At 40.7% G+C, this 16,533-nt stretch overlaps 1 protein-coding gene across 1 annotated transcript in view; it reads left to right on the top strand.

The window, feature by feature from the left end:
• nr5a2 (nuclear receptor subfamily 5, group A, member 2) overlaps positions 1–16,533 on the top strand; it is a 287,946-nt gene that overhangs the window by 218,636 nt on the left and 52,777 nt on the right. The window contains exon 7 of the mRNA XM_060829719.1: positions 4,368–4,515. Coding sequence (XP_060685702.1) covers positions 4,368–4,515 — 148 coding nt within the window. The remainder of the gene's footprint in view (positions 1–4,367; positions 4,516–16,533) is intronic.

A 16,533-nucleotide genomic window follows, 5' to 3' on the forward strand; every position in this document is an offset into this window, starting at 1 on the left:
GACTTGAAGCTTAATGTCTTTAAAGCCTGTGCACAGTACAGCAGAAACTCAAGTTGCACCAAATGTCATTCACGCAGGAAGTAGCTCAGTCTGATTTAGGGTGAATTTCCAGCGGGAGCTGGCTACAAATCCTTGTGCAAATCGAAATATTTCTGATCTTACCTATCTCACTGCATTGACACATCTGCTCTGGACTGATAGTATATGCTTTTGGTGTACGTATTTATGAGTTGAAGGGTAACTGAATCCTATAATGCACAGTTAGCTCACCTTTTGAAAATTTCCCAACAATTCCTGTAATTGTTAGTCTTGCTATTTCAAATGTAGGAGTTTAGATGAAGTTGGTGGAGCAAAATGAGGCCAGCAATTTACTCCTGACAATCAACATTGAAGCAAATAGCCAAACCACATTTTCTCGAGTCTTTTGAAATCTATAAGTTTTGATGTGATGCAAAGTCCAGCTCACTCTTAACTACATAATGGGAATCTCAAGTATAAACTCACCTGAACATCCTCTTTGGGATTATGTGATCATTTGAATTATGCTGCTGTGTACATATGGACATGCAGAAGTTATGTTGCTGTAAAGTTGTCCAGAATTATAGTTCTAGCTGCCGGAGAGGCATTTCAGTCAACAGCAAGTTGCAACTCTTCCCAAAAGTTTTCCCCAAGTAAGCCTCCCTCTTCCAACCATTAACGTTCGATTTACATTCATGTTGGCTAACAACAAGGGCTGGCTCTTTGTTGTCTGCCAGATTACAAGTGTTACATTTCTCTGGTATTTGCATACTTTGATTAATGAACATCTGGTGTTGCAGTGTCATTGGGGAAAAGCTGGATGCCAAACAGTTCATTATCTTCTATTATTTTACACTCTATTAAAATGACAGGCTTCAACAAGCATCTCCTGACAAAGTTAGTTTATTAGGAAGAGCTTGTTAATGTAACATTGTTCTCCTACTGTTTCAAACACTTCAAACTGATGTTCGAGTAACATCTTATTTCGACGTGTAGCAGTATTTTGTACATAATACTTCTAAAAACATAACTTAAAACATAGTGAAGGAAAATACCAGAGGCATTTTAAACCTATTATTAAAGCTTTGTGGTAAAGTAGATGCTTAAATACAACAACTTACTTACGAAGCATACTGCCCAGCAGATGGTGTATGTGATGGTGAGGAGGATTACATGCAGCTTTTTCTCAGCATGAAATAGGACAGGAGAAGAATAGAATCATTGCTGTGTTAAGTTTTTCAGCTGTACAGATTTCATAGAATCTCTACCATGTGGAAGCAGCCCATTTGACCCATCAAGTCCACATCTCCGAAGACCACCCCACCCAATCCAGTCCCTTTCTCTATAACCCTGTATTCCTCATGACTAATCCACCCAGCCTGCACATTCCTGGACACTATTTGCAATTTAGCACAGCCTAGTCCAACTAACCTGCACAGCTTTGCACTGTGGGAGGAAACCCAGGCAGATACAGGGAGAATATGCAAAGTCCACGCATTAACCTGACAGTGGAATCGAACCCAGATCCCTGGTACTGTGAGGCAGCAGTGCTAATCACTGAGCCACCATGTCATCCCAAATCTTAGCTGCCTTTGAACAGAAGGAGCCTGAAGGGGTAATTCACTTTGTGCCACTCCACCCCCTTTTCCCTGTAGTCCTGCAAGCCTTTTCCCTCCAGCATATAGCCCGACATTGCTTAGTGGAAGATTCTACGACACATTTGAAACAATTTTATTTTGCTGGGATGGCATAAATACTACCCAAAGTCAAAGTAATTTTCACTCTGTCTGTCCCATATATCAGAAATATTTCCAAGAGCATCTGATGGTTAGTTCTTAGGGTCTGAATTCCTATATCGTCCTAGTGTTAGAAATGGATGCTGAGATTTATCATTAGCTTTGCTGGTCAGAGCGATTCAAAGTGAACTTCCCTTACACAGGAAGACCAAACATGGCTGTGGTCCTTCCTGAGTTATAAACGGAAACAATGCCTGAATGAGGTTTATTTAAAGTTTTTCACATTGATTGAAATCACAACTCCTCCCCATTCAAGTGACTCTATCCTTTATCACTGAATTGATCTCTCCAGACCAAGCAGGAGCTACCAACAGGGGAGTTATTCCTGGGTGACACATTGGGGCAAGAATTAATTTCATTTATCTCCTTGCCCTTACCATCTCAGGAAAATCACTGCTGCTGCAATCTCGCTTAACATGAAAATGTTTACTGTGAAACAATTTTTCAGACAACCATATACTTCCTTTGGCAAACAGCATCAATTACATTGTTTAATTGTGTATAATACTTGCTTTGGTTAAATCATTTTGCCCTTCCACCCTTTGCTCACTAAGGACATTAACATAGAGTTACATAGAAATGACAGTATTGAAACAGATCATTAAGCCTAACAGGTCTATGCCAATGCTTATAAGACCATTTGAAATAAGAGCAGCATTAGTCCATTTCCCCCACTCCCCTCCCCAGAGCCTGCTTTACCAGTCAATAAGATCATGGCTGGTCTGATTGGGACCTTCGCCGGCACCCCCTCTAATCCTTGACAATCAAAAATCGGTCAAACTCTGTCTTTAATATATTTATCGACCCAACCTTTCTGGGGATGTGAATCCAAATATGAATGGCCATCTGAGAGAAAATTAAAGAACTTTCATCATCTTCAGGAGAAGACTGATAATTTTCAATCTGTGCTCTCTAGCTGTCGCTTATTCTCCACACACATGCCTTACTATCTTACTTCACCTCAGCCTGTGACCACTACCTTCTATTCCTGGCACTTTGCCCCTAAATACACCTGCAGTGTTCTCCTCACTCGCTCCTTGTGGTAGTGAGCTTCACATTCTTACTATCAATTGCTTATCGGCGATATGAGAGAGTGTCAGACATGATTATAAAATGATTTGGAGATGCCGGTGTTGGACTGGGGTGGACAAAGTTAAAAATCACACAACACCAGGTTGTAGTCCAACAGGTTTAATTGGAAGCACTAGCTTTCAGAGCACTGCTCCTTCATAACAATCACCTGATGAAGAAGCGTCGCTCCGAAAGCTAGTGCTTCCAATTAAACCTGTTGGACCATAACCTGGTGTTGTGTGATTTTTAACTATGATTATGAAACGTCTTGTGTCTGGGTAACATAGTATATATTGCAGTGCTTAAACCAATAACTAAATATAAAAGGCACAGGTTATGGTCCTTTCATCTAATCGTTTGAGTTAGCTCATTGAGCATTACCCCATTAGCAAATCAGGCTTCCCACTGTCAGATTGCATGATGTTGTTCAAACTTAACATGACCACACCGCAAATAGTCAGATCCACAGCAGGTTCCCTGAAATCATATACAAATGAATCGATCGGGACACCTACTCTGTCCTGACACATGTTGGTAGCATCATTAACATAGTTTTCGATACAATTAAATTGCTGTAATTTGATTGACGCCTTTGGGTGCTGGTTTCACTGACATCATTATTTAAACTGATCCATTGCAGGGAAAAAAAAAGTTGGCCTGCCTCTGAAATTCTCCAGGCTTGCAGTTAAAACTAAAGATTCTACTCATCATATTTACCCAATAAAAAATTCCAGTCTGCCTTGTTTTTAATTGCAAATCCTGCTCCAGGGACTGGCTTGCTTGCTTAAGAGGCAGCAATGTTCCATTCACCACTGAACATACTGCAGTCAATTATGGTAATGAATTGTCAATAAATATAAAAATTTAATATAGTCGGCTCGGAGTGAGTGGCAGATATGGACTTGCCTCACAGACAAATCTGCTACCACTGCAAATATTAAGTGCACCTGAAAGCTGCTGGCAGGCGGACAAGTCTATAAGGACCTACAGCACAGCTCAGGGAGTTAAAGAGCCCTGTGGTCAGATTCCACGTGATAACATCTCACTATGTACTTTGAGACGTCACCTACCTGAATATTGTCATGATACTTCACAATTAAGATTAAAGGTCTAAGTTCAACATTAACGAGAAGAAGGTAATTTGGAATTCCTCTTAGAAAACACTAGTTCCTAATGATGTTCTTCTTAAACAAGTGCTGTGCACTTGATGTCTGATTGCTAGGATTAAATAAGGGTTGTGGGAAACCATCATACCACATAAAATGGCTTTGGTCTGTATCCTTTATTAATCTGTGCTCCATTGTTAAACCACAAAACTCACGAGTAAGCACTTATCTCCTAGCTGAGAGATTAAACCGCATTTCATTTTCAGTGTGGTCACATCTGAAATTGAAGCAGCGGACACAAAGATGATTCCTTGGAATAAAACTGGTGTGGTGAATTGCAAATTTTAAAGATCAGTGTGTTTTCTGTGTTTTCCAGGTGGATTTTTCTGTAATCGCCTCACAGGCAGGGAGCACTCTCAATAATCTCATGAGTCACGCTCAGGAGCTTGTGCTGAAACTTCGCTCATTGCAGCTTGATCAGCGAGAGTTTGTGTGTGTCAAGTTCCTGGTGCTCTTCAGCCTAGGTAAGGGTCTTATTCTTCTGGCGTTCAACCTAATGTTATTTCACTCTGCCTGTTAGCTGGACTCCCTGAGCTTGAACAACAAAATGAGTTGGCTCTGAAGTTAAAAATTTATGGGCAGTTATGGAAATAATTGCTGTGTCAATCACAGGCGGAGGGAAAAAACGTGGACCTACACATCGACAAAATCTGCAAGATGGTACTCTCTATTGAAGAAAACAGAGTAATCTTTGAAATGATTGGGGAACTGGAATTTATAGCTCCCCTTTCAAGAGAAATGAGAACTGAATTTGGATCCTCCACTGAGATATAACCGAATCAATGCACATCTATTTGTGAAAATATAAATATGTCAGTCACTTTTTTTTCCACGAATATTTTAACAAATGCTTATATTCAGAGAAATGCCTGAGAGTTGTTACCAGCCAGAAATCTTACTGAGTTGCCAAGATAATGTTATAAATTTTAAGAATGAGAAGTCCCCAGTCAAGTTAGTTGAGAGATGTATGTTGTGTGTGTGGACACTCTGAATCAGCCGTTTATTTTACACGCGGATGCACGTACATTCATATTAAACTTGTGTAAGTGAAACCTGGACGCTGTGTAAAAGTATGTGACTTAGCCATTATTATTTTGTTTCCCATGTGAAAATCCCATATACCACACATGGCAATTGTTGGGCTGCATTTTCTCTACATCACTTTTTGATAATGATGATAGCTATTGATAGCAGAATGTGAGTACTATAACGTAGTTAGATCCATAAAGAGATTTTTGAACCATCAAATTATTAATGCCACCAATGTGAGTTTAACCAATGATTTATCGACAGTAATACAGTCACATTCATCACCTTGAAAATAATGAAGTCAGTACAATATATTTACAAGTATGCAAAATAATATCAATATATAGATCTATATAATCGATTAAATTTAAAAATGTTGCTTCCTCCACAATGCTGGGCATCAGACATTGCTAGATTTCACAATGATTTCAGTTTCCCCTCCCAAGGAGAGATTTTGAAGCCTCTCACCTAATGGATAACACTGTACAATAGTGCCATACTGCTTCCCATTACTCTGCCCATTGTTAGGTGGTTACGAAACAAGTGAACATCCAAATTGTATATACCAGTTGAAACCCTCTGATAGCTGAAAGGATCCTCATGTGTTTTCTAGCAGTGAACTGGGTGCAGTGAGCAGCCCACCTATTCTATCGCAGCAGTAACCAGCAACCCAAGTCATTGAACAGCCTGATGTAACATATGCCTCTTTCTTTTTAATGTATCAGGAGGAGCAGGAGTGCTTGGTTGAAAACCAGTAAAAGATTTTAAATTAAACATGGTTTGAGGAAAGACATATGCAAATATCCTCCATTCTTTATTAATAGCATTCCTTTCACTAATTCTGATACTGCTTCATCATTTTCCTTCAGCACTCTTTTCCAGTTGTCATCTCCTTAGATCCTTGCCCCCATTTACGCACGGTTATAGAGTCAGAGAGATGTACAGCATGGAAACAGACCTTTCGGTCCAACCCGTCCATGCCGACCAGATATTCCAACCCAATCTCGTCCCACGTGCAAGCACCAGGCCCATATCTTCCAAACCCTTCCTATTCATATACCCATCCAAATGCCTCTTAAATGTTGCAATTGTACCAGCCTCCACCACATCCTCTGGCAGCTCATTCCATGCATGTACCACCATCTGCGTGAAAAAGCTGCACCTTAGCTCTCTTTTATATCTTTCCCCTCTCATCCTAAACCTATGCCCTCTAGTTCTGGACTCCCTGACCCCAGGGAAAAGACTTTGACTATTTATCCTTTCCATGCCCCTCATAATTTTGTAAACCTCTATAAGGTCACCCCTCAGCCTCCAATGCTCCAGGGAAAGCAGCCCCAGCCTGTTCAACCTCTCCCTATAGCTCAAATCCTCCAACCCTGGCAACATCCTTGTAAATTGTTTCTGAACCCTTTCAAGTTTCACAACATCTTTCCGATAGGAAGGAGACCAGAATTGCACACAATATTCAAACAGTGGCCTAACCAATGTCCTGTACAGCTGCAGTGTGACCTCCCAGCTCTTGTGTTCAATACTCTGACCAAAAAAGGAAAGTATACCAAATGCCGCCTTCACTATCCTATCTACCTGTGTCTTCACTTTCAAGGAGTTATGAACCTGCACTCCAAGGTCTCTTTGTTCAGCAACACTCCCTAGGACCTTACCATTAAGTGCATAATTCCTGCTCAGATTTGCTTTCCCAAAATGTAGCACCTTGCATTTATCTGAATTTAACTCCATCTGCCACTTCTCAGCCCATTGGCCCATCTGGTCCAGATCCTGTTGTAATCTGAGGTAACGCTCTTCGCAGTCCACTACACCTCCAATTTTGGTGTCATCTGCAAACTTACTAACTGTACCTCTTATGCTAGCATCCAAATCATTTATGTAAATGACAAAAAGTAGAGGGCCCAGCACCGATCCTGTGGCACTCCACTGGTCACAGGCCTCCAGACTGAAAAACAACCCTCCACCACCACCCTCTCTCTTCTGCCTTTGAGCCAGTTTTGTATCTAAATGTGTAGTTCTCCCTAAATTCCATGAGACCTAACCTTGCTAATCAGTCTCCCATGGGGAACGTTGTCGAACGCCTTACTGAAGTCCATATAGATCACATCTACTGCTCTGCCCTCATCAATCCTCTTTGTTACTTCTATAGTTCCCTGGCTTGTCCTTATCACTCTTCTTAAACACTGGCACCATGTTTGCCAACCTCCAGTCTTCCAGCACCTCACCTGTGACTATCAATGATACAAATATCTCAGCAAGAGGCCCAGCAATCACTTCTCTAGCTTCCCACAGAGTTCTCAGGTACACCTGATCAGGTCCTGGGGATTTATCTACCTTCAACCGTTTCAAGACATCCAGCACTTTCTCCTCTGTAATCTTGATGTTTTGCAAGATGTCACCATCTATTTCCCAACAGTCTATATCTTCCATATCCTTTTCTACAGTAAATACTGATGCAAAATATTCATTTAGTATCTCCTCCATTTTCTGTGGCTCCACACAAAGGCAGCCTTATTGACCTTTGAGGGGCCCTATTCTCTCCCTAGTTACCCTTTTGTCCTTAATATATTTGTAAAAACCCTTTTGGATTCTCCTTAATTGTATTTGCCAAAGCTATCTCATGTCCCCTTTTTGCCCTCCTGATTTCCCTCTTAAGTATACTCCTACTTCCTTTGTACCCTTCTAAGGATTCGCTCGATCTATCCTGTCTATACCTGACATATGCTTCCCTCTTTTTCTTAACCAAACCCTCAATTTCTTTAGTCATCCAGCGTTCCCTATACCTACCAGCCTTCCTTTTCACCCTACCAGGAATATACTTTCTCTGGATTCTTGTTAGCTCATTTCTGAAGGCTTCCCATTTTCCAGCCATCCCTTTACCTGCGAACATCTGCCTCCAATCAGCTTTTGAAAGTTCTTGCCTAATACCGTCAAAATTGACCTTTCTCCAATTTAGAACTTCAACTTTTAGATCTGGTCTATTCTTTTCCATCACTATTTTAAAACTAATAGGATTATGGTCACGGGCTCCAAAGTGCTCCCCCACTGACACCTCAGTCACCTGCTCTGCCTTATTTCCCAAAAGTAGGTCAATTTTTGCACCTTCTCTAGTAGGTACATCCACATACTGAATCAGAAAATTGTCTTGTACGCACTTAAGAAATTCCTCTCCATCTAAACCTTGAACACTGTGGCAGTCCCAGTCGATGTTTGGAAAGTTAAAATCCCCTACCATAACTACTCTATTATTCTTACAGACAGCTGAGATCCCCTTACAAGTTTGTTTCTCAATTTCCCTCTGACTATTAGGGGGTCTATAATACAATTCCAATAAGGTGATCATCCCTTTCTTATTTCTCAGTTCCACCCAAATAACCTCCCTGGATGTATTTCCAGGAATATCCTCCCTCAGTACAACTGTATTGCTATCCCTCATCAAAAAGGCCGCTCCCCCTCATCTCCTGCCTCCCTTTCTTTCCTTCCTGTAGCATTAGTATCCTGGAACATTAAGCTGCCAATCCTGTCCATCTCTGAGCCATGTTTCTATAATTGTTATGATATCCCAGTCCCATGTTCCTAACCATGCCCTGAGTTCATCTGACTTCCCTGTTAGGCCCCTTGCATTGAAATAAATGCAGTTTAATTTATTAGTCCTACCTTGTCCCTGCCTGCCCTGACTGTTTGACTCACTTCTGTTCTCAACTATTCTTGCAACTTGCCAATTTTTCGATAATTAACAATGCAGTTAACTCAAAACAATTTGAAAAGAATGTAACCAATTCTGGAATACGACGTTCAATTCTGATCTCACTGCTAAAGGAAAGATTTTGTTAAACTTGCAAGGGTGCAGAAGCAATTTACAAGGATGTTGCCAGGGTTAGAAGGTTTGACCAAAGGGGAGAAGCTGAATAAGCTGGGGCTGTTTTCCCTGGAGCATCAGATGCTGAGGTGTGACGATGTAGAAGTTCATAAAATCATGAGAGGCATTGATAACCAAGGAGCTTTTTTTCCTGGGTGGGGAGTTCGCAACCACAGGATATAGGTTTAAGGTGAGAGAGGAAAAATTTAAAAGGGACCTAAGGGGCAACATTCCCATGTAAGGGGTGGTGTGTGTATGGAATGAGCTGTAAGAGACAGTCGTGGAGGCTGTTTCAGTTATAACACTTAAGGCATCTGGATGGGTATGCGAATAGGAAATGTTTAGATGAATATGGATTAGATGCTGGCAAGTGAGGCAAGATTAATTTAGGATATCTGGACAAGATGGACCAAAGGATCCATTTTCATGCTATACAAATCTATGTCTCTAATTCTTCAGGTCACCTACATGACGGAACAATGTGTCCCTCATATTAGTTGGACCTTGATTATTTGCTAATTCCTACTATCCATTATATATGTAGATTAGATTAGATTACTTACAGTGTGGAAACAGGCCCTTCGGCCCAACAAGTCCACACCGACCCGCCGAAGCGCAACCCACCCATACCCCTACATTTACCCCTTACCTAACACTACGGGCAATTTAGCATGGCCAATTCACCTGACCCGCACATCTTTGTGACTGTGGGAGGAAACTGGAGCACACGGAGGAAACCCACGCCGACACGGGGAGGACGTGCAAACTCCACATAGTCAGTTGCCTGAGTCATGTAGTTGTGAGATGACCAAGCAAGGTTGCATTTTGTTGGTATTCTGAAATCAGCCCTATGTATAGTATTGCTTTGCAAAGACTAATTCTACAGAAGAAATGTTTGCAAGGAGAAAAGGTGATATGCTTTGTTAACTGGCTGGGGACCTTTTCTCCTCCTCAAGGGGTCGTCCTTATGGGACAGCAGTGCAGAAATTTGCTCATTCAATTTTTATAGGCTGCCAGTTGGTTAATTGAAACATGGCACTAAATATATCACATAGGCACTTAGCCAATGATCATTTCAGTCAAAGTTGAGGTGGCGCAAGATAAATCTCCATGAAGGGGACCACTGTGTGAAAATAGGGCTGCAAGTAGAAGTTGAGTATTGGGAAGTCTAATAAACATGACTGGCCTTTAGGAAGCCAGCAGAGAACATCAATACTCTGACACTTACTGTTAGTCAGGTGATACAGATACTTCCCAAAATTCTCTGAAGAGACAGAATTATCAGTCATGGTTAACTGCCTCCATCAATCAATTGTTCAGTGCATTAAGATTCTGAGCCATAAAGAACATTCCACCATAGGAACAGGCCCTCCAAGTCTGTGCCGATCCAGATTCTCTATCTAAACCTGCTGCCTATTTTCTAAGGATCTGTATTCTTTTGCTCTCTGCCCATTCATACATCTAGATACATCTTAAATGATGCTATCATTCCCGCCCCTACCACTTCCACTGGCAATGCATTCCAGGCACCCACCACCTTCTGCACTCTGTGACACTTGTGTAAATTTAGTTCATTCTTTGCCATAGACAAACTATCCGTTGGGATAAATATTTACTTGGGAGACAGACTGATGCACTGACTATGTCCCTTCCTGTCTGGGACTTATACTCAAAGCAGATCCAGAAAAATGGGCAGCACGGTGGCTCAGTGGTTAGCAATGCTGCCTCACAGCACCAGTGACCTGGGTTCCATTCCAACCTCGGGTGACTGTTTGTGTGGAGTTTGCACATTCTCCCCAGGTCTGGGTGGGTTCCCTCCTGGTGATCTGGTTTTCTTCCACAATCCAAAGGTTAGGTGAATTGGCCGTGTGAAATTGCGCATAATGTTCAGGGATGTGTAGGTTAGGTGCATTAGTCTGGGGTAATTTAGTGAAGTAGGGGAATGGGTCTGGGTGCGTTACTCTTCGGAGGATCGGTGTAGACTTGGTTGGGCCGAAAGGCCTGTTTCCACACTGTAAGGATTCTATGATTCTATGAAGACCATTCATTCAGCTATCTGTAGGGGCACCTTAACCTGCTTCCCTATGAGCAATGGATGGAGAGTTCAAGCACAGATTGTCCTAAAAGTGTAAATCTTACTGGTGTAGGAAACAAAAATGAAACTTCGGTGCAGGAGCAGGCTGGGGTTAAAGCAAACATTTGAGATAGCTTGGAGGAAAATTCGTTCTGTACCCACTCTTATTGTACCTGATCTTAGTGAACAATGCAGACATTAAGCGGGATATATATCTTCTGCATTTCTGATATACCCTCACTTCTGTGAGGCAAAAGAAAAATTCAGTGGCAAATTGTATAGTAAACATCCAAATGACAGAAAGAATTGAAGTCCTGAATCAGAAAGCCTTTTCACTGCCCATTCATCATTTACACTGGATGTGAAGCAGATAAGAGAAATGACTTGGTATTGATCCTCTCTATATAGAGATTCTTTACTAATCAAATATTTAGGTGGAATACTGATGTACATCTAGCATATGAACAATGTAAAATGAGGTTTCAGCATTCCATCAATACCTGTTTTATGTATTAGTTTGGATCAAGCAAAAGAATGGGGAATCTGAAATATTATAAGAAACAAAAGCACCAATGATATATGTCAGCATATTCTGGGCATCAAGATTTGGAGTCCAATCCACAGTCAGCAAACATTTGCTTACGTGTGTGTGGGCTTGCATACATGTGTGGTGTGGTGTTTTGAAGTTATTCCGCATTGAGCAAATGATATGAGGAAGATTTCTTGATGTCTCAAACCTTATGATTTTAGTGTGTCCAGAACTCACTCAATGTTAACCTTATTCTCCAGTGACTGACATGACAGTTACTTTACATCACTGCATAAGCAGCTATTTAATGATAACTATGTACTGGTGGTGCATGCATTAATGCTGTGTATCAGTGAATTTAATTTTTAAACATCTATTCATGGCAAGGTCTGCAATTTATTGGCCTTCTCTAATAGCGGTGAGACAGCGGTGAGTTGTCTTTTTCAGCCATGGCAGTATTTGCTGAACCTTCTCACAATGCTGTTAGGCAGTGATTGCCAAGACTTTGGCTCAGTGACAGTGAATGAACGATGATATTTCCACGTCAGGATGAGAGTGGCTTGGAGGGAACATCAAGTTGATGCCTGTTCTTATGTACAGCGACCCTTGACCTTTGTGGTGTAAGGGTTTGTGTGTTTGGTGCCCACGTGATTCTCCAATCACATTACATAACGTTTTTCCATTTAAAACCTGTTTGACAAAAGACTAAATTGAGACGTTACAGAATGCCAGCAAGTAGAATTTTAGATCTGCAATAGTCATGGAAGACTCCACAACTAGCACCATAGACAACTGAATGTTTCCTAGGCCTTTGATACTCTTTCATTTGACTGTTTGTTTTTATTTGTCAAGATGCTACAAACTAAACCTGGGAGCAAATAATTTTTGTTAATATTACACATGATTTTGAAAAAGTAGACGTAAGTGTTATGAATTGCATAAAAGTCCATGGTCTCTGCATATCATATTAAAAATGTTTGTGTCTCATTTAACAATGATCATTTTCAACTTTGTCACATCAAGCAAGCCTCCTTTCTTTTGAAGTTACGTCAAAGGAAACTTGCCTGGCATGTACTAATAGGCTTAGTAAATGTGTGAAGAGATGAGGTTTTATTTTCAGATAAATCCCTCCCCATCCCCATATTCTATTATAAATCAATAGTGTCCCTGCGTCAGAGGAAGCTAAAACATTGACCTATTCAGGATAAGCATGAAATTGTAAAACTGGATGAGGGTAGGTCATTTGAACAAGGTTCTGAATATCATCTGCCATGGTGAAAAGTTGGATTGCCCACCAACATCAATTTGGAGAGAGAGCTGTGACAGTGAGGTTTCATTAGATGTGTAGAAGGATGACTAAAGTGCAGTATTTCATGTAATTCAGGTAAAGTGACTTTTTCATGGACTGGTCAATGATTGGTCACAGGCTGGTGCACACACCTGACAGGCTGTGCATGTGCAGGATGAATGCCTTAAGTTTTAAAGGTCATTTGCTCTTGCTCTGAATGATAAATATTTATGTCAGAAGCACAGCATTCTCTGCCTTATTATTGATGGTACAGATTTACCTCTTAACAAGACTGCTTATTGTAAAGGCACTGACTTTAGTTTATTATGTACAATGTAAATGGGTGGTCCACATGAATGCTAATGCATAACCTGGAGTCATTTCGTTATTTAGTCTGATTTCTGGCATAAATAATTCTAATACTGAATTATCATGAAGGATTAACTGTTCCACACAATAAGCAAGTCTAATACTTTTAAGTATCAGACCAGAGTTGTGCTCAGGAAATATAACTAAACCATTAACTATGCTCCCTTTGCCTGTTTAATTTCTATGTTGTAAAAGCACTGTTTGGCTATGTCAGAAGTTACTGCAAGGTATATGGCATCCATTTAACAGGAAGCACTCGAGAAAGACTCTAAGATGTAAGGCCCATAGAATTGCACAGAATTTTACAGCAGAGAAGCAGTCATTTGGCCAAATGGGTCAAATGAGTTTCCTTTTACTTCATCTCATCCTTTCAACATATCCTTCAATTCCTTTCTCCCTTGTGTACTTATCTAGATTCCCCTTAAATGCATCTCTGCCATTCACTTCAGCTACTGCATAAAATAGAGAGTTTTGTATCCTCCAAGTAAAGACATTGCTCCTGAAACCATTATTGGATTTATTACTGACTGTATTACATTTCTGGTCCTTATTTTTGGATTCACGACAAACATGGTATTTCAAGTACACAGGCACCCTGTAATTTAGTCAAACATTTACTGCTGCATTAAACATATTTTAAAGCTAAGAGCCAAAAATGAAAACAAATTATGTCTTTATTGTGATTACCATGGAAACCATACTGAAGAGGTCACATCAGTTGTGAACTCTAGATTGATTCAACAACAACAGCATGAAGTTACATAGCACCTTTTTTGACAGAATAAAATGCCCAAAGACTCTTCATGACATGAGCCATTTGAAGACAATATTAGAGCAAATGGGAAAAAAAATGTTTAGATCACTAAAGAGCATCTTTAAGAAGCACCTTTTAAGGATAAAAGAGATCTGGAGAGGCTTTGGCAGTGAATTCCTAAGCTTAGGATCAAGGCAGTTGATGGTTTGTGTACCAGTGATGGAGCATTTAATGGGATGTTCAAGAGACCAAAATTAGATGAGCACAGGTTGCTCATTTGGATGACCCAGACAGCAGGGTGAATACCATGAGGCACTATCTCTGTTTAAAACTAGCTTGCACTTCTCGACAGGGAGGTATATTCTAGTTGAAGCTGGTGCTGATAGCTGTGTAGGGAGTGAGTGGCCTGGGAAACCTTGAAGAATAGCACAACATGGAAGGGAGCAGGTTCCAAGATTTACAGATACTGCACTGAAAATCTTAGTGGACAGGATGGAAAAGAGGCAAGATCTCCTGTAAACCCACTGGAAAGGAGGCCCTCCAGACACATATTCAGAAGGTACTCCGAGCAGGTAGCGATGAAGCAAGAGATTTGTCCTAAACACCCAGATTCAGGCCACAAGAAGGTTAATGACTTCACATCACATCAAGGTGAATACATCTTGCAATTCCATATCCCTCTAACTACACCATAAGCCTCTCTCTCTCCTCATCACATCTAACCCCAACTTTTCACCCACAACAATCTCTCTCAATCAGGACTCTTCACCCAGCTTCATAGATTCAGAAAAAGTGCAAATGCTTCCCCACTGCTGTAAAATTCACACCAACATCTCGCTGTTTGAGAATATTGCCAACAATTCAACCATGATGGTCACAAGGCTGAAACATATCACTACTCACATTGACTGACTGAAATGCTGCCTTCTTTCTTACAGGACAAACTGGGCCAGCTAAGCCAACTGTTTCAACAGCAATTTGTTTTTTTTTTGCTTGTTTCAGATCTACAGCATCTTCAGTTCTATGTTTTATTTTACCCAAAAAGAGAGAACCTAGCCAGGCAGTGCAGCCACACCAAGGGAAGATAGTGATGGCAAAAGCACAGTAACAATTAATAAAGAGCACGAATGACCTCCCTCACTAAGGTTGCAATTATGACTACAGCAGATGATAGATTTTAGTGAGGGTCCGACTTTGGAAGTTCTCACATTTTCATGCAATGTTCCGCATTAAGATGCAGGTTAGAAAATTTCTCTTGTGGCCCATCTCCTGCTCCTCTGTCTTCCAGAAACAGCTCCTGCTCTACATGACCTCCCTTCATGTCATCCAAGGGGAACAATTACAAATGTATCCATGGTGGTTTGTGTAGGAGGTCAGCAAAGTCTCCCTGCACGTTTTGGCAGCTCGAAGGAAAAAGCCAAGGCCTTATAGAAACTGTTACAATGGCCAAGTGACACTAAAGACAGAGATAGCTGAAGATCCAAACAAAACAAGTTTATTATACATGTGTACACAATAGGGACATAACTCAGTCTCCCCAGCTGTAGTCATGATGTGGAGATGCCAGTGTTGGACCTGGGGTGTATAAAGTTACAAATCACACACCAGGTTATAGTCCAACAGGTTTATTTGGAAGCACTAGCTTTCAGAGCGCTGCTCCTTCATCAGGCAATTGTCAACCACCTGATGAAGGAGCAGCGCCCTGAAAGCTAATTCCCCAATTGTAGTTTGTTTTGCACATTTTTAACACCTTGCAATCATGTTGGTTACTTAGGACTCCTAATTATTATATAACTACCAGCTACTCAAAGTTTTACAGTACTCTAATTCATTGTAAAACTAGATGAGTCTCTGATTGATACAGTTTAAAGTTCTTTGTAAGGCTAAACAATCCTTTGCTTTGCACATTCCACTGTGACGCTGCCTTTTTGTGTTCCCATCAAGTTCCCATCCTGGCTGTTTACACTTATGATTTCTTTAAAAGCTTAAATCATTTTGCACTTTATGTATCTTACAGTGGTCACGTCACTTGTAAGTGTCATCTACCTCTTCCACATTGCTGGTTATTGGTTTCCTGGGTCTACAGTCTCACTTCAGTTGAAACAATATCCTGAAGAAATAAACTACGATCAACCTGTAAATAGATGAAGGGACATAGAAACATCAGCAAGGTGCTGGAATAGTTTTGGGGTATGGATTCCTTCTTGCTAATGAACAGCTGTTTGGTTATGTGAGGTTAAGACAAGGTTTGAACTTCAAGACTGATGCTGATGGAAGTCAGATCAAGGTATCTTCGATATGACATTCAGTGTGATTCACCCTTCAAGTTCCAACTTTGGATCACAAAGGGCAGTTGTAGCACGAGGAAAGTGGCAATAATTAACCATTTTTTCAAAGCATGCTGTTCATTTTTCAAAAGTATCTTCTTATCATGGATTTTTAAATACATTTATTCCTTTTTTATTGTAAAGCTCTCCTCCAACAGCTGTCAGTTCAATTGATGCAACTGGGCTGAAATTGGATATCAATTATTTAGATACAGCTATTTACATAAAGTAGAATAGTGGGTTACTA

Source organism: Hemiscyllium ocellatum, chromosome 9 (assembly GCF_020745735.1).
Source record: "Hemiscyllium ocellatum isolate sHemOce1 chromosome 9, sHemOce1.pat.X.cur, whole genome shotgun sequence".
Classification (NCBI taxonomy): domain Eukaryota; kingdom Metazoa; phylum Chordata; class Chondrichthyes; order Orectolobiformes; family Hemiscylliidae; genus Hemiscyllium; species Hemiscyllium ocellatum.